A 19,573-nucleotide genomic window follows, 5' to 3' on the forward strand; every position below is an offset into this window, starting at 1 on the left:
GCCCTAAGAAATGCGGTCTGTCTTCTACAGTACTTCAAATATGACGCGGAGAATCACAGAAAGTGACCGAATTCAAGAACATTGTTGAGGCATCTCTCAAGCAACGAATAAACACCGCTAACTTGGAGAATGCAGAGAAAACTCCTCTACTCTCATCAGCCCTAGACCCTCGGCACAAACATCTCAGGTTTCTCTATGAAAACATGAGAGAAGTAAGAAAAAAAAAACTTTTTCCTTGATGCGAGTGGCGCGGATGCAGCCGCTGTCACCAACGATGAAGAAGATGCAATGCCCACTCGTCGGAAAAGGCTGAGCCAGTGTTTCAGCGATGATTACAGAGAGTCCAGCCGAGACGAGTGGGAACAGTTCTTGCTAGAGCCATGTATTCCACCAGATGAGGATCCCATTCAGTGGTGAAACTAAAAACACGAAGCGCTCCACAAAACTTATTCGCTTAGCACACAGTTATTTGTGAGTCCCGCCAACATCTGTGCCGTCAGAGTGCATTTTCTCCGCGGCCGGCCTTATTGTTAACAGACTAAGGAGCCGACTTTCCCCCGATCATGTTTACATGCCCGTGTTTCTCAATAAGAACATGTAAAACAATAGAAAAAAAGCAAAAAATATTTACTGACAGTTTCAAAGTTTCAAAGTTAAGTGTAGGCTACGTTCTACAATAGCCTGTTGCTGCAGGCTGCTTTAAATTTTTTCTTTGTTCACTTTTTTTTTTGTTGCTTTTAATCTGTACTCTTGTTTGTTTGCACGCATTGTTAAAGGATTTCAGCTACAAAACACAACGTGTAATATTCAAAATTATTGTGTGTAAGCTTGTTCAAAATGACGGAAACAATAAATGTTGCTGAAAAATCACGTCTGTCTCACTAAACTTAATTTAAATAAACGAATATTCGAATATTCATTTTTTTGTGAGCTCAAATATTCGAATGTGATATTTGCAGAAAACCCCAATCCCTAATATGAACTGATAAAATGTATAACTTAAATGCAATATAAGTCACTTTGGAAGAAAAGCAAATACAAGCAAATGCATAAATGTAAATGTTAAGATAAAAAAAATATATATATCTCAAAACCATGGAAAAAAAATAGAGTGATAAACAATTTAGGGCCCTTTTGCAGTTTTTATTCTTTTTTTTTTTGCACAAGAAAACCATAAACAACTAATTTCTCCAGAGCCATTGGTAACCCATAACCAGAATGGAAGAAGGTTGCCCCGCTTACTGCCTGACAGGCTGATCATCCCTACATGCTTGTAAGGAAAAGGTTAGAATCTCCTCAGCCTGTCAGTCCCAAGTCAAAATCATCATTTGCATTTCTGCTTTTAACCTCTGTTCCTGTACAGCTGCCATTAGACTTTTCTTCTTTGTGATAACTGACAGCATGCAACAGATGCTGTCAATAGAGTTTACTCAGAATATTCCTTTACCATTTTTCTTGTAAAAACACAGGGTAATTTATTTTTCATAAAGCTGGTTTCCACCATGTGTGTTGATTCCACTGAGCCTTTTTATCTACATAAAAGCCCTGGGTGAAAGGTACAAGTGACTTTCTCTGAGAATAAAACACACAAACAGATCCTACGGCTAATGTAAACTCTTCTGCCCTTTGTATGTGTCTTTCTGTTTAACCAGTTCAATTGTGATCTCTAACACACACATTTACATTTAGGAAAGTCTAGGCCAGATGGGTTCGGAACTTCTACATCTCCTAGCAACATTTTGGTTAGGAGTGAACCCAGAGAGAGCGAGAAGCGAGCGAGGTTTGTAGGGCATTACACAGCATTCCTCGTAGATCTCTGAACTGTGAATTAGCCCAGTCCAAACACTAGCAGTAAACACTGTCACTTTGTTTTGCTGGTGATTGTCTGGCTACTGTATGCTGCAATCCGCAGCCTTCTGTTATGGCAGCTTGACTTACACACCACTGATAGATACACTCGCACGCATTTCTCGATTTCACCACAAATCGTGTCTCTGATTTCTCACACAATAACTGGAGTGCATTTCTGGTTGTAACATTAGCCAATTCATGCCCCTGTAATGCAAATTTCACAACCTTCCTGTAACCTCATGACCTGTGTAAGGTCCACCATCCACATAATTGGCCTATTCATTACTCTACACATGAACTATTACACATTGAACCTCTAAGACAAATGCACAGATGCACAGGACAGATTCTTCTGCTTCAGGATGAAAACATAGTAATAAAAGCAGCAATAGAAAACAGGGGGACTGTAGGTAAACGTATTCACGCACACACATTCACTCACTCACACCAGTGTTATTTTAGTATTATTTATTTACTAATAAAGCATTTATTAAAAGTTTAAATTCGCTTTTTTTATAGTTTTAATTTTAAATTTTTATCTATTTTGCTTTATATTTCAGTTTTGAGTAATTTCATTAAAATGTAAAATTAAACATATTTCAGTTAGTTCCTAATGCAACCTTTCTTTTCATTTTAAGTTTTTCACCTAACTTTAATATTGGACTTTATTTGCACCATTTCAATTAATGAAAGTGATTTTTTTTATAATTTAGTTAGGAATAACAACAACTTTTAGTTTATAACAGTCACAACACTGTTGGCCAACCCAGATTATTATTATTTTTTTTTATTAGGAATAAATTGAAATAAAAATACATTTTTGTTCAAATTCCATTTGATGTTTATATGGCTTCTCAGTCAAAGGCATATGCAATAGGATTGATAACTACAGTATCAGAGTAACAAGCATATTTAGTTTAGCTCTCATTGGCTAATAGTTGCTGTTTGTTCACGGTTATTATTAATAGTTACCTTTTTTTGGTCCATTAGTCAACAAATGCTAGGTAAACACAGCAAGTGTATGAAGGTCATGGGCATAGAGGTGTTCCTCTAATTTAACTCTTTAACAGTTCACTCAGAGATCATCATTTTAAAGTTAATTTAATCAAACTTGTCTCATCCATTTCTTTCTTTCTTTTTCTTTTTTTGAGGTACTTCCTTCCTATGCCTTCTCTGCCAAATGTATACATAAACACACACATACAGCGCCTGTGCTAGTTTGCACCTGGCATACAGGTGTATGGGTCTGTCCTCCTGGCTAATTGGCAGTGTACAGTAAGTGCTGCTGAAGGCAATATGGCTCAGCGAGTCTGTTCAGTGTCTCTAAGATCCAGTCACCGCAGAGAGGCATACTCCCAGGACAGATGGAGTCTGCGGTGTCACCTGCTGACGTCACGACAACAGATACTCCGCAGTAGCAGCCTAGGACTCTAGCAGTGCATGCCCCAGAAAGCATCATGGGAAACATTATCATAAACAGCTGCTCGCTGAAAGGTCTGAAGTTATGGGAGATTTTCCATGTGCAGATTTTCCCAAATGGAACCAGTGGGTTTCAAAACCACAGTAAAAAATATTGAAAGAGTCGAAATGAACAAAAACTAAAGAAAAATGAGAAAATACAATAGTGGTAATGATATTTAATTGAATTAATTTGTTAGTTTGTTAACATCAGTTAATGCATTAGGTATCATTTACTATTTTTAATGCAATGTTTAAAAAAATAAAAGGTTAATATTCACTGATATACAGATGCTTGGTTTTAATTAATGTCTTTTAATAATAAATGTTGTATAATAAAAAAAATATTAGTGCTTGTAGAAATTAAAGTTAACCTTTATAAATGCTGCAATAATAAAATGCTGTTAATGCATTAACTAATGCTAATTAATTCACTCCTGATATTTTGATACAATTGTAAAAGGAATCTAACCCATTTTTACTACTTAATCACTAAGATTTGCCTAAACTGCTCAGAAACTATTACACAGAGCATACTGAAAAATACAAGTATAAATCACTGTTATGCTAAACCACTATTAAAACAAGCCTAATCATAGCTGGGAACAAAATGTAATTTGATTCTGATTGATGGTGTGGTACAGTTAAAAAAAAAACAAAAAAAAAAACATGATTCATAAATGGGTTAAAGAAGTCAAACAATGACACAGACACACACACATTTTCCCTATTCATTTCATTGTCCTCTTGATGACCAAATATGACCAAAACTAAAAAAAAAGAAAAAAAAAAAAAAAAAAAAAAAGAGGAAAAAAATTGTTTAGCCAGGTTTTCTAGCACAGTATTTCCCTGTGGGTGGACCAGTGTGTGTCTACCACTGAACAGACTTCATTAATGTGAGGTAATTATGCATCTTCAGTCGTAGAGTGAGGGGAAGTGAGGCTACGATGTTAAAGAGTTAGTCATTAATACTCTGAAATAGTAAGAAAGGCACGCTCCCTCACTCACACAACACTGATTCACCTGTATATACGGGTGGTTGATGTTTAAGCATGAGAGACTGGGAGACAAATCTCAGCAAACAAGACATTAAAATACGATAGCGGTTTTGCAAAGGACAACTAAATTGTTTGTATTTTAACTCACTTTTGTTACATTTTTCCTGGCTTAATTATCAATGCACATTTCTTCTCTAAAACTGCAGAAGGAACAGATCGTTTCTGAAGGAAAGCTCTGCATACTAATTGCCAGTCATTAGTCTACTGAAATCAAGCTTCTGATTAAGTATATCAATTAGGAAATGCTGTTCATATGTTGAAACACCTGTCTCTTGAACATTTTCAAACAGTTTTGACAAACCAACTATAATTAAAATGAATCATTTCCAACTTAAAATGTGTTTAATATTTTTTTTAACAGACAATAATAACTTCCATATGATGATTATCACTACCTCAAATAAATAAATAATACTAATAATAATAATAATAATAAACTTTAACGGACAAACCAACTATAATTAAAATGAATCATTTCCAACTTAAAATGTGTTTAATATTTTTTTTAACAGACAAAAATAACTTCCATATGATGATTATCACTACCTCAAATAAATAAATAATACTACTACTACTAATAATAATAAACTTTAACCGGCAAGCATCGAGCACATATGGAAGCATTCAGTTTCATGGCACAAACAGAAAAAAAAAGAAAAAAGGGAAAAGGTATTATTTTCCTATGAACACGTCACACATTATGACCTTCACTACAATAATACTTTCTTACGGAAAAAGTGACGTGGCAAAACTCCATCAGATGTCCTTCTAAGATGTTATCTGATCTTCCTGACATCTTTGACTTCTCCTCCACAGATGGGTCCAAGTAATTGTTCAAACTAACTTTTAAATAAAAACATATTCTTAATCATTATAAGGCTTTAGACGTCCAGCCCTTGACAAATGTCTGAGCACTGACTGAATTTCAAGTAGGCCTATGCTCAATTAATGCATCAATATCATTATGAAACAAGACAAAGCACTGCTTCTAAGATTTATAATTTACTCATTCATTATCCAATTCTATCTTCAGTATGAAACCTTGGGCACCTATGTCATATCAACCACCTATGCACACAAACTCAATCCAGAGAGATATACTACCCAAATATTTGCTTTTGTATTTGTGCTCGATGTATTTAATGCATCATAGTTCAGAAAAAGTGCAAAGAAACATAAAAATGCCCAAGTGACCAAGAAAAATTGGAACAAAGGGCATTGTAGAGGCAGCGGCGCAGTATAAAAGAGATGAGACGTCTGATAATGAAAGATGATCATGCAGGTAACCTAACAAAGGTCATAAACAAGGAATGACTGCCAATTAATGGCCCACAAGACACAGGACTGAGGTGTGATGTGGCAATAATGCAGGCCTGTAATTGTGGTTGTTTAATGGACCATTCGAAGCCAGAGGTTATGATTAAGGTGAAAGGCCTTCATCCTCACACGTTCGATGATCTCGGTTCCCGAGTTGTGTGTGTGCCTCATTACGGCTGACACAAAAGAGGCCATTGCCTCCAAGACCATCAAATATTTACCAACAAGCTCTCTCTCTCTCTCTCTCTCTCTCTTAGTCTCTCTAGCAGAGCTAGCCTCAGGAGAGTGCCAGATAAGTTTACCTATCCGATCATGATACAGCAGGATACTAATTGGGCTTCATTTTACATAAATGATGCCATCACCTCTGTTGAAGCACGCTCCCATGATCCCTCTGGTAAGCAGCTAGTACAAGTAGCACAGATCAGTCGGTAGGAAACCAAGTCCCTAATCAGACTGCTACACGGTTTGCTTAGATCTAACTGACACCAAAACACTCGCTCGCTAGCTGTTACCCAGTAAAAGGAATTTTATGACATAGTAATGAGGTTACTAGGCCACAAAGCAGACGCTTTCTGTGTGGTCTCGCTTCTCAAGTTCTGCTTCCTGTGAGGGAACGGATGGCTTCATGATCTGTTCCCACTTTTGTGGCCACCGTAATGAGTACTTCGAAAATCAAGGCCACAAGGCTTCATACGATGATCCAAAACCAAGTTTAGCCTCTCGTACAATCAGCCAAATCAGTGGTGGGAAAACAAACTCATTCGGCCGTGAAATACATCATCAGTAAACGTCCTATTGTGGAGACTCACCTTGACAATAGGGTGTCCCCCGGATGTGGCTTTGATGGCCCCTCGGCTGCCTTCGGTCTCGTAATGAGCTCTGTGATGAGCTTTGGGGTGAACCTCGATCTTTAGCTCGTACTGCCCGTATTGATTCGGCAACGGCCAGTCCAGGGGAGGCAGGGATGACGCCCTACACACAGATCAAGAGCAACACGAACAGAGCAGTTACACAACACAAAGTGGTCAGGTAGTAGATCGGCTATAAAAATGAAAACATACAATATATCAAACACAATGATCATGTCAGTGAGCAGCAATGAAACAGTTCAGGATGCACAGATTTTATGTTAGAATTTTAACAAACATATTTTTTTCCCTCAACAAGTCTGTTCTGCTGTCCGAGATGGTTCCCACTTCCCATGAAACAGTGCTATGACACAGTGGTCCGGGACGGATAGAATTTGTACCTAATGAAATTTGAAAATAAAGTTGTGCAGCTGCGGTGTTCGGAGAAGGCCAACAAATATCTTGTGATATGGTCATCCACTGACCAAAAAAAAAAAAACTTTATGAATTATGCTACTCTGGATGTTAAATTATGATCTCAAAATAAGAAATTTTGACTTTGGAATAAATAATTCGAAATTTGACTCATGCACAAAGACCATGATGCAACATGCTTCTGTGAGGGCAGGTTAAAGGCTAACACAGTCAATAACATAGTATGTGTCACCTTTAAGATGCACAGCAGTTCAGTGAGAACTTACTTTACAGGGTAGCTCACCCGAAAAAGAAAATTTTGCCACCCTTGTTCAAAACTTATATGACTCCTATATGACTTAATTCTACTGAAAACAAATCAGATATTTTGAATATGCTGGTTATCAAACCACTTTTGGTTATCAATGACTTCTGTTGCATGTACAAAAAGCATTAAGACATTTCTTTAAATATCTTCATGTTCCACAAAAAAAGTCACACAGGGATGGATCAACATGAGAGTAAGTAAACGATGACCATGTTCCACGTTTCTTGGTGAACTATGCATTTAAAGATATGCTAAACTTATGACTAGTGAAACAAACTATGAATGACAAGGCTAAATCAGTGATCAGTGAATGTTTTTTAGTTTTAGCTCTCTACCACATCCTCTCCATTCTCTCTCTTTCCCAATCACCCCTCACTCCTCGTGCTCTCATGGTAACGAGAGATGTTTCGCCAGGGGAAACGTGAGAAGGCTGAATGTGTGTGATGGTAATGACCTAACTATAGTGGACCATTGGCCTGTGGACATCAAACGGCTTTACTTGGTGACAATGAACACTTGCCTCATACATACACAACTCTTGAACACAAAAATAAACAGCAATTTAAGATTTAAATCAACACCACTATTCAAGAGTGTCTACCCACTACTCTGCATCATCATCACCATTCATAATTTTGGAGTTAGTGAGGATTTTTTTTTAATATAGAATTATTTTTTATTAAGCAAGATTGCATTAAATTGATCAAAAACTATATTTAGATTAAAAAATGCTATTCATCAAAGAATCCTGAAAAAAGTATCACTGTTCCCAAAAAAAGATTCAGATCAGCATATTAGAATGATAAAATAAATTAACCCCATTATATAAAAAAAACTATGATGAAATGCATGTGATCTATGTTTACTTTGCATATGACAAATGCAGTTTGTTTATTTCCAAAATGTTAACATATTCTGGCAGCTTTGACGGGGCCGACCGGTGACAGCCTGACCCTTGAAGAAAGACATATTAATTTTTTTATGAAACATAACGGCCAAAAACTAAAGCAAAAACATCATGTACATTTGATACATTGACCATTCCTAAGAGGCAAGCAGGTGTGTGTCTTCATCTGAAAGTGTGTTATGTTTAGCCGGCTGTCCTAAACTAGACCCGCTATAGACTTCAGCTTAATACTGTGCCAAATTCATCCACCCTGCCATAGCAAACCCATCTGTTAAACCAGACAAGCCTCCAGATCTTTCTATTGCTGTTGATTGATGGTGCAGTCCTCACACACACACACACACACACACACACACTCACTCACAAACAGGTCCGATGGCAGACAGCAGAGCTGTGGGCTCATATAACAGGGATCAGGTATCATGTCTCTGTCGTATGAAGGTACAACTGTAAAGATGTTAGTCAACACTGCTCCTAAAATGTGTGTTGCTCTGCTAGAAGTTTCTTGACATGTTTGTGAGGAGAAGAGCAAAGTTCTGTGACTATGTGCTTATTTCTTATGCGACTTTAGAATCAAGGGTGTATACTACACATTGGGATAATTAATGAAGGGGCCTGACTGAGTTAAAAACTGTGTTGTGTTGGTGCAGTCGCTAAAATAATCATTGTGCGTGTAGGATAACGTTAGCGACCCATAGCCACACACTCTCTTTACTGATAGGCCATCGTCTTCTGAGTAGCATGCGCACACACACACACACACACACACACACACACACACACACACACACACACACACACACACACACAGCCATTATCTGATGCTCTGATATGGATAGCAGACACACATTTAACTCTTTCTTTTCTTCAGTTCACTCAACTGCCTCATCACGCTACTCTAAATGTATACTGGATCAAAATGATAATCCATATTTCAGAATGTTGTGATGCTTAAATTCACTTGTTGATTTTAGTTTTCAGTGTTTTATTTATTTGGATAAAAATATATCCCATCGCATTATTACTTATTGGCAATAAAACAAAGATCATTTATAAGTTGAGTGTCTTGTGCTTTAAGAAGTGCTATTTGTGTGCTGCATGTGAGAGCCCATCGAAAACAGTTGCAGCCAAATCAGTCACATGAGGTTCTCTGTCAGTTGGATGCTACCTTAGAAGACCGCTGACAATGTCGTAGTCAATTCACTCTGGTTTCGGAACAGGGTTATTGTTTCTACACATGAACACTTGCAGGAAAGAAGCATTGTAAAGCTATACCCGCATGAACTCAATAATGGTTACTCTAATGTCAACTCAAAGCAGAGGGAGTTTACCTGAAAATAGGTGTGTGTCCTGGTTTGGGTTTGTTCCATGTGAAGTGAGATGGGACAGAAAGAAACTGCTCTCCAGATCCATCCTTCTTTAATCCGTGCATGCCGTCTTCAGCAGGTGAGTCAAGCAAAGGAGACATACTCCCGGAGTCATCCATGCCCAGGTCACCCTTTCCTGACTGGATTGCTGCTGTACAGTCCTGGGAGGTCTTCCTTGTCTTGGAGGGGATGTCAGCCTCAGAGGGGCAACACTGGAAAGGAGATACACCCATAGACGGGCTTCCTATCCAGGTGTCTTCGGTCACACTCCCCCTGGGCGAGGGGCCTGGTGTGGCAGTCGGGGAGTGATGGGGCGATACAGAACCCATGTAGCATATATCAGCGCTGGAGTGGCGTCTCTTCCCGCAGGGCGATGTCGGACGTGAAGAGGGCCGTGAGGGTGAGCGAGGGCTCAGCCAGTTCTCATCCGTGACGCTGGTACGGGGCGAGTGGCAAGGTGACTGGCGGGGCGAGAGAGAATGGCCATACGAATGAGAAAGGGAGTGAGTGAAGGCCGGGTGATGATGGTGATGCTGCGGTTGCCACATTTCCTCCTGCGGTCCAGCCTGCGGAGAGCAGCCGGGTGAGGTGAGCGGCGAGCCCAGAGTGAAACGTGCTGCTGCTTCATTTAGCTCTGACTCCACGTCATCGTACACGTGTGAGATGGATTCGCAGGACGATGCATCGGAGAACCAGCTACGAGAGGAAAGGCTGCTACATGGACTCTGGCTCAGGGATGAATCTCGATACGAGTGATCCAGGGGCAGGTACAGGTGGTCTCGAGACAGAGGTCTATCGTGGTAGTCTCCATCCGGACCCTTCGCTCTCATCTCATCCTCGCTGGCCTCCAACTCCTGCTGACAGCTCGGGGAGATGGAGGTGATCTGGATGCTGGGACATTCAAAGGCCTTCGGTGGGCCATTGCCTCCTCCGCCAACCCCTGTGGGCATGTATTTAGGGTCCTGGTGCCCGTAGCTGGGCTCATAGGCCTTGTGGTGGGCTTGCAGAGATGGGGATGTGGAAATGAGTTGGGCTGGGGGAGGGCCTCCATGCCGCTGGAGACCATGTGATTGGTTCACCACTGAAGGAGGTTGCCCCACATTGAGGATGTAAAATGATGTGTTTTCATCTGTTTCTAGATCTAAAAATACAAAAAACAAGACAAAACATGGAGAGGATTAAACGGTTAGAAGAATAAGAGACAAAATAAGCATTTGTATAGTATAGCCAGTGGAGTTCTGAAACATTTTGAGGGAATAGATTTCCATTAATGATGCAGAAGAGATGTACTGTGCCTTACAAAAAAACATTCTACCAACAATGCGCTTACCCAGAATGACAAAGGTGGAGTGTGGACTATCTGTTAAAAGAATGTGTATTAATGACTGTTTACAACTCTTGTATTTGGATTTGTTTGATAAACAGTGTAGCAAATAGAAAAATCAGAACGGCTGTTGGGAAACATGAATACTATCTGACATGCAAGTTGGTGTCAGAAATAGAAAGCTGTGCACTGATACCCTTGTGGACCACTAAATTTCTGCTTTTCCATATGTACCACCTACTGTCATAGAGTGAATATGCATTGTCTTTTAGTCCACCTGTATTTTTTTTATTTCACTTATATATGAAAAAAATCGCAAATTTGTCCCAAATTTCTGTGCAGAACATTTTGTGTTGGTGTGAATATGATAAACGATCAATGCAAAATAGAAAATATTAAAAAGAGTAAAAAAAAACCTGCATATTTACATAAGATGTGCGTGATATACTGATTTAAAACCAGGATAACATTTTAAATGTCGTTTCTATCATTGTTAAGGCAGTGATTTTTTGGCACTTTTCAGTGGCTGTGCTTTGATGGAGAGATCCCAAACAGCTGCACTGCAGAAAAGTATTTTTAATTGATAGATTTATTATTTTTCATTAGATACATATAAACATACACATATCAAGTATATTAAAAGCATTCTACAGTTCTAGGGATAGAGTTTTAAAGACAGGACAGGATAGGTGCATAAAATAAGTCACTTATAGAAACTGTATAACATTTGCCAAAGTTCACAGTGTAATTGCTCGTATAACTAACACATAAATAATTACTGTCTATTGAGGCACTTCAAGGTCTCTGTCTGCTGATAAGAGGGATGAAAGAGAACAGGCTATTTTCTCTCCTCTCTCTCTCCTTTATTGGACTGCTGTTCTGATAGCCTTGAAAAGGAAAGACTCAGGCTAGCTGCAAACAAGCCACTGGGGAATCTGCAGACGCTACAACGCTAGCAACAGGTTAACAATGAGAGCATTATAGCACAAACAGTACTGATATCTCAGTATCAGCGCACGGGGACTGTAGGGGTGAGAAGCACAGAAAGAGAGTGAGCGAGAGCAGGATCCATAGAGTCAGATCCATTTAAAAGCAGATATAATGAGACAGAGAGCCAGTGGGTTAGTCAATGGGGAGAATTTCGGGTGGGGCGACAGATGGGCTCAAATCCAGAGAGGAATAACCCGTGCACATGTCATCTATCTCAGGACGTGCGCAAAAAACACACGGGAAACAAATTCGCACATAGGCGCATGCTTTAGCCTGTCACCACATAGAGACCGACCCTATTAATAACGCCATCTCGCGCACACACAGATGGCTATTATGCACTAATACTGTACAGACACACACCCACAGAGCATATTGTGCCTGTGGTCTATTAAAGGTTATTGATGAGCTTCCAGTGACTGGGCAGAGGGAGCCTGACAGGGCCAGACAGCAGTGAGCAGCCAGAGAGATGCGTTTCTACAAGCTGCATATAGCCCTACAGAGTCCAAAAAAAAAAAAAATCAGTGTTGTGATTTCACAATGCAACACAATCAAGTCTCGTTGAATACCATCTTGATTCCCCACTGGTGTGCTACTTTGGATAAAAGCATCAGCTAAATAAATGTAAATGGAGTCATGGCCTTTATCTCAATTATTCTCCTTTGACCGACTCACCCAGTGTTCTTTTTTTTCCTTTCAAAATTCTTTCATTTATGTTTCTCTATCCTGTTTCTCCTCTCTCTATTTTTACCTCTCTCTATCCCCCTCCATCTGATTGACTTATTTATAGATGCTCCACACACTCCCTGTCATAAGACATGCCTATGTGTGACGCCAGAGCCTGACAAACAGGAAGGGGGACAAACCTATGTGTCACACAAGACTCAGCATGTCAATCCAACTGTGAACTCTGACCCCAAGGGAAACAGACCACTGGGAGTTTACTCTATCAATCTGACACACACAATGCTGTGATGTTCTACAAAGATGCTGCGGTACACTAACTTGAAAATGCTCAGAATAACACTCCATAGAAAAAGTGTGAGATCTTTAAAGCCTAGAGTTAATCGGCAAAGCATGTTTTTTTTTTTTTACCCACAATTTCATGCTGAACTTCATTCATGAGGGAGAAGAGGCTTTGATTAATCCACCAAACGCTGGCAGTTCATTAGCATAGCACCATGAATAAATACAATGATGCGGGGTAAAATAAAGGCAAAAAAAAAGACTGAAAGAGAAAGATAAAGAGTGCTGTGATACGTGAGAGCGGTGGAAAAGCAGGCTGATACTTTTGAGTATGGTTTAAGGTTCAGGTTGGACATCTTAAGAGATGCACCAATTTGGATTTCAACAGTTCCTGTTTCAACAAAAAAAATTGTCATTCTGTCCTTCTTATATTCACATCACCCTATTATCACAAGTTTTTCCTTAAGAATGAAAATCAATAAGCAGACTTGGAATCAGAATTGTCTTATTGCTCTAACTGGAAGCAAGTTACTCTGCGATGTCTGATCCTGGAAGCTCAAACACCCAAAAGAGTGAAATGGCTAATAATGCCACAGAAATTGCACTCTGCAGCTTTAAGGCAGAGAATAAAGATGTGGAGAGAGAAATATATATTTTTTTAAATTATAGTGTGAGAGAAAGAGAGAGCAGAATAACAGAAAATGAGTGATGAGCACGACAACTTGCTCTCCAAGAACAGATTGTTCCCCCAAAAGACCTTCCAGCCTCCCTAGCAGAGCTAATGAATACTATGATGAAAGTATTGTGGCAGTCCTCACATGATAAAAATACATACAGCAACATGACATCTGCATCATCCTTCATAAAATGGAAATGTGTTGGGAGCCGCAGCACAGCAAGTGCAAATGCTCTGACACCGTGGTGCAAATTCCAATCCAGCTCTGTATAATTTCTTGTCCTCAGTCTCACTGTCCTTATAAACAAAAATGGTCACAAAGCACATTTCAATTAGTTCCAAAATCTTATTTTCAAAAACAAACACTACTGTTCCAAGTGCTGATTTATTTTTTATTTTTTTTAAAGAAGTAAAATCAATAATACTTTAAAATATTACATTTAAAAAAACTGTTTTCTATTTTATTGCATTTACTTTTTATTTATTCCTGTGATGACAAGGCTGAATTTTTTGCCGCCAGCAGAGCTGAAATTCTCTGATGAATGGAAAGCTCAAAGAACAACATTTATTTGGGAACTAAAATCTTTTGTAATATTATAAATGTCTTCACTGTTCCCTTTCAGTAATTTATTTGCATCCTTGCTGAATAAAAGTATTTATATAAAAAAAAAACTTACTAACCCCACACTTAATTTAACCCCACTGAATGGTACTGTTAGTACAAACATGTTGCATACTTGATGTCTGCTGCCTTTTACACACAAACACGCACACAGACAACATTGGTATCTGCTACCTTATGTCTGCTGGGAACGTCAGTGAGAGAAAACCTGACCCAGATCACCTCAGAACCATCTGCTGGAAGGAAATGAGGGAAACTGCTAAAGTGTAGCATTCTGACTAATATGGGATGCAGTTTAGTTAGGACAACAACTCTAATTTACCCCTTGAACGATGTGACAGTTACTTGAGGTTCATGGAAACCTTTCGTCCAGTTCCAAGCTCAGTATCACAGAACCTGGGTCAGTAATAATCTATGATGAGGAAATTACAACTGATCTTATGCAGTATTTAGGAGAGGAGTCCCAGCGTCTGCCTGCTTATATCAGACACTGTTCAGTTCCACATCAGACTGGCTATCTGGTTAAATAAAGAGCCCTAAGAGGCTTTGCTGTTCCTAAGCTAATAATAGGGGGAAATCGCTGTAGTGCGCTGAGAAGCACTCAATGCCTTGCACAGTCCGTGACACTACTAATACACGGGCTTTCGCCAGTAAAGTCACCCAGAGGTGAGACCAACTGTCCCTACCTGTGCAGTGTGTCGGTGTGCATGTAATATCAGACCAGGACTGTGAGGGAGGTCGTGTCAGCATGCAAACACACTAACAGTTTATTTGCTTTGATTCCTTGAATGCATTCAGGATGCGAACTGACGACAGGAATGAAAAACTCAAGCCCTTTCCTCCATTAGTAATGACGTCCACATAATTCAATTAAGCACAGATGAAGCATGGACCTCTCTAAAACATCTACATCTGCTATGAAGGCAGAACGGTACTTACACTAACGCACCTGTCACAATGCAACTGTTTTAATTCATCCACCACTAATGAAAGATGGAGGCAGATGCTGTAATGAACTTTAAGGGATGCCTGGTCCATGCAATAGATGAATCAACATCAAATTATCCGTGCTGTGACTTCAATGTACCAATGACGTCTCGGTAACTTGTTGGTTAAGGAATGCACTTTTACTCACTTCAGGTACACATATCAGTTCAGTGAAAATCTAGTATAGGAAAACAGACCATTTATACAAGCAAGCTTAATTTAAGAGCAATCCTGCTTTCTTCGATTTTCCATTTTGGCTCCATTTTCAAGTCTTGCGTCACATCATTTTCCTACCTGCACATGTTGTTTTGCTTTCCCCAGCTTCTCTCCAGAGTCATTTGTTTTGCTGATGCTTTGTGAAAAACATTTGGCAACTCAAGAATTGAGCTTTAGGCCAACATAAAATATCAAAAGTGCATTTGTGACCCCTGGCTCTTAGGGTTGGGTACCGAACTTGGTACTTTTCAGGGTACCGATCGAATTGCGTTGGTACTACCGAGTACCGATTCATGTTAAATCAATCGGTGCCAAATTACAGTACCTAAGAACACATCTGGCCACACGCTACAGAGAGAGAGAAAGATACCCTGTGACGTGATGTTACTCCTGCAGCTCCTTCAAACAACACACGAGCCGAAATGTTTTGAAGTATAATTACATTTCTAGGGTCATATGGTTCCTGCGAAAATGCTGACAGGATCATTCATAAAAACGCAATTTAATCTATAGCGTGGAATATCACAGAATTCGTCAATTTTGGATGAATGAATCAGAAGTAGGTCTACCACTTAATTCGAATCGTGATACGAACTAGAGTTTGTGAATATTAAAACGCAAAAAGATGGTTTAAATATGAATCCTGCATGTTCCACTTGCCTCTGTTCATATGAATGACAAAAACGCGGGTGACACATGTGACCCTCGCAGTGATTTTTGGCCTCTGTGTCTCACTGTATAACGGAATGAACACAAAACCTTAATCTCCAGAGCTGCTGTGAGAGTCACTTCGCAAAATTTTAAGCGTTTCATTTGAGAAAACTAGTATCATCATACAGTATACACACAGGAACTTCATGGCAACCGGTCAAAATATAAGTATGGTTTAACATGTAACAGAAATATATTACTCTTGTATTACTTTTTACAGCATTATGTACATATTTAAATATTCCCTTTCTATCAAATTTAAATAAAACAAATAAATTATAAAAATAAATATTACAACCAGATGAATTTCTTTATAGTTGAAAAAAACTACTATTAGCCTATTAAAATTGGGGCGGGGGTGGGGTAGGGGGTGAAAAAAAATTACACAGAGTAAATAGAGTAAAGCAGTAAAAAAAAGCTACAGTTGGGTACCAGTACTGAATTTCAGGTAATTGGGAAATTTCCCATTGTTTCGACAACCCACGTGAACTCTGGGCTATAAGATGTCTAGGTACATGCCTCAAAGAGGGTCAATTCCTGAATTGCTTACACAACATCCTGACTTGAGTGCTAGTGTGTGCGTATCATCTGTAGTGATGGGTGTAACCTAATCCGGAGTTCCCTATGTAGAAAACACTTGCATGTACAAAGGTTTTTTCTTACAGATCAAACATCTAACTGTCTCTCTCATACAACTGGCTTAAAAAATAAAAAAAACAATTGATTGTAAATCAGAAATCGAATGATGAAGACTTTGAATAAGCGTGTTCTCTTGACCAAACAAGCTTCCTCCTAACACTGCCTATTTCTAAGAACTGTTGGCAGAGTGCCGTCACTTCTAAACACTGACGCAAGCTGCACAGAGCAGCCCACACCTGTAGCACCAACATCTCTGTAGCGCTCAACGGTAGCCGATTAAGAACACAAAGAGACGCACGGCACGAGTATTTGTATGTGTATGTTAGTGTGTGCGTTTTTGCCTTTGTCTAAGCTTGCATACGAGTGTGGGGGCATATGTGTATCTCATTAGTCGATGTTAGAAGCTCTCAGTCAAGCAGACTCAGTTGAAAGAGGTCAGCTGGGATTCTGCGGTCACACACAAAGACAGTTTTAAAAATGCATTTGCTCATTTTTATTAACTATATTTCCATTAGCATAGCTTAGCTGATTTCAGAACAATTCACCTTTTCCAGTAACAAGTTGTTGTTTTTTTCCAACAAGCAGCAGCGTAGCATGAACAAAGATTACATTGCTGTTTTTGTGTCACATTGTGCATGCAGCAAGCTGAGACAATAATCAAATATTGTTGGTTTGTTTGTGGCAGTGAATTTGCCAAATTTACATTTCTTTTAAAATAACCAAAATAACCAATAAGATTAATTTAACTTTAAGCTGAAGCCCTATAGATATTTGTAGAATGAGCCTGTTCTATAAATAGGTCCCATAATTTACAAAACTGATTTCTAGAGTAGCAAATAACTTTTGCACACACTAAACCGTTGCTTTAGGAAGTGAAAAAAGATGACAAGTCATCCTTCCAAGAAACAAGAAGGCCTACATGCCGCATTGTAGCAGACCCATGACTGATGAATCACTCTACATGTTGCAAAAAATATGATATTAGGTAAGATTTAAATGCAAAGGTGAAACTGAAAAATATGATTCTGCTTTATTAACTTGTGTTTACATTTTAAACATAATATTTTATAGTTAATTCAATCTAGGATATGAATTAATAAATTGCCTCTACGAAAATATATTGACATCGTTCTATTTATAAAAAGTGGCCTTAAATCAAATAGTTTATGAAACAGTTTTACATATTCTTATAATACAAAAAAGAAAAAAAAAGGTGAAACCATTGACCGCCCTGGCAGCTCGTAATGTAATCTGAAGTCTGTCTGCATTTAATAACGTTTGGTCTTCAAAATGGAATTCTATAATCTTATAACAGAAACTGAATAGAACGAAAAGTCATATCTTTTTAGGGTGTATTCACACCTGTCTTGTTTGGTTCGATTGGTGGAGATCTTATGGGCAAGTGTGACTACAGCAATCGCACTTGGGTGAGGACCAAACAACCATCTCAGTCCGCTTCCAAATGAACTCTGGTATGGTTGAATGGATAAACTAATGAATGGATGATCTTAAGCACATCTTGTGTCTTGTTTACAGTTTCTCGTTCACTTGCAAAAAGGGCAGTGTGAAAGCGAACCACACCAAACAGAAAAAAAAAAAAAAACAACATTGTATTTGGTCTGGACCAAAGCAAGTGTATTAGCAGATGTTTCTGGTGTGAATTAGACATTATAATAAAGAAACATCAGTTCACAACATTCACCTTGTCTCAGTCTTAATTTACAGCTTTTAGCCAATTTTTCCCCATGCAGGTGAGCCCCGTTCTGCAGCCAGTTACATCAACAAGCTGCAGATGTCCGCTGTGCTAGGTGATGGCAGCCTAAGCCAACATGAACGTATGTTTGCTTTCTAAATAAAGCTCCCTAATTAAACCATCTCATGCTGTGATAACATTACAGGATAAACAAAGCTCAGCCAGCAGAGGGAACGCCTCAGGTTCATTTAGTCCCAACCTTGTCAATCACTGCTGAAATAACCAAAGCAATGGAGTTAGTTTCAGATCTTACGCCTGGTCAATTGCAGTTCCCATTACAGAGCAACTTACGATTCCCAAAACCAAAAAGAAAGGCCTCATGCCTCTCCCTATGAATCATAAACAGTGCTTTTTGCCTGTTCAAACTGTATATGAAAGGAAGCTGAATTCACCTGAGATCAAAGCGGTCAACAGAGCAAAAAGAAATCAAAAGACTTTGATTTTGCTTACAGACACTATATACAAAGCCTTGGCATCATTATATTACTTACCACGAACCAGAATATTTAGATCATCATGTTAGTTTGTTTTGTTCCCTATCTGAGAAACCCTTTGGTTCCAACTGCAGCCAAAAAAAAAAAGAAAAAGAAAAAACAAAAGAGAGAAAGAAACCGAGAACTAGCGCTGAAAAAATGAATGCCAATTAGGGTTTAGTGATTTTACTTTCTGCATTACTACACTTAAGTTAGGTTTTTGTGGCCTAAAGGACATCTTTTAAGCAAAGGAAGAAATTTACATGACTGAAAGCACAATTACTGCAGTGAATCAAAATAGACTCATCATCTCAGCCGCCAAAAGTCTCAGAGCCTCATCTGCGATACGCCTCAACCTAGACGTACTGTACACACACACAACTATCCAGCTGTCAGACACACTTTTAATTACACAACGGCCCGAGGGTAAATTGTGTAACAGTGCCTTAGGGACCAAAAGAAGGGGAAGGAAGTGAAGCGGTGACTCTGAGGAATACTAGGGACCTCAGGTACAATGCAACAAACAAGTGTGAGGAAAGAAAAAAATTGCAAGATCAAACAATCTGAACTCGGAATCCCAGTTTGTGGTTACAGATCATTAAATATATACATTTTATCTTAGTATGGTATTTAACACAGATAAATAAACAGTACTCAGGCACTCC

The 19,573-nt window shown here is 38.9% G+C and overlaps 1 protein-coding gene across 2 annotated transcripts in view; it reads right to left on the minus strand.

Moving 5' to 3' along the window:
* LOC113106033 (nuclear factor of activated T-cells, cytoplasmic 3-like) overlaps positions 1-19,573 on the minus strand; it is a 66,077-nt gene that overhangs the window by 37,295 nt on the left and 9,209 nt on the right. For both annotated transcript variants that reach the window (XM_026267557.1, XM_026267558.1), the window contains exons 2-3: positions 9,516-10,692; positions 6,497-6,659 (exon numbers count right to left, since the gene is read on the minus strand). In XM_026267557.1, coding sequence (XP_026123342.1) covers positions 6,497-6,659; positions 9,516-10,692 — 1,340 coding nt within the window. The remainder of the gene's footprint in view (positions 1-6,496; positions 6,660-9,515; positions 10,693-19,573) is intronic.

The sequence above is a fragment of the Carassius auratus genome, chromosome 7, assembly GCF_003368295.1.
Source record: "Carassius auratus strain Wakin chromosome 7, ASM336829v1, whole genome shotgun sequence".
Lineage (NCBI taxonomy): Eukaryota > Metazoa > Chordata > Actinopteri > Cypriniformes > Cyprinidae > Carassius > Carassius auratus.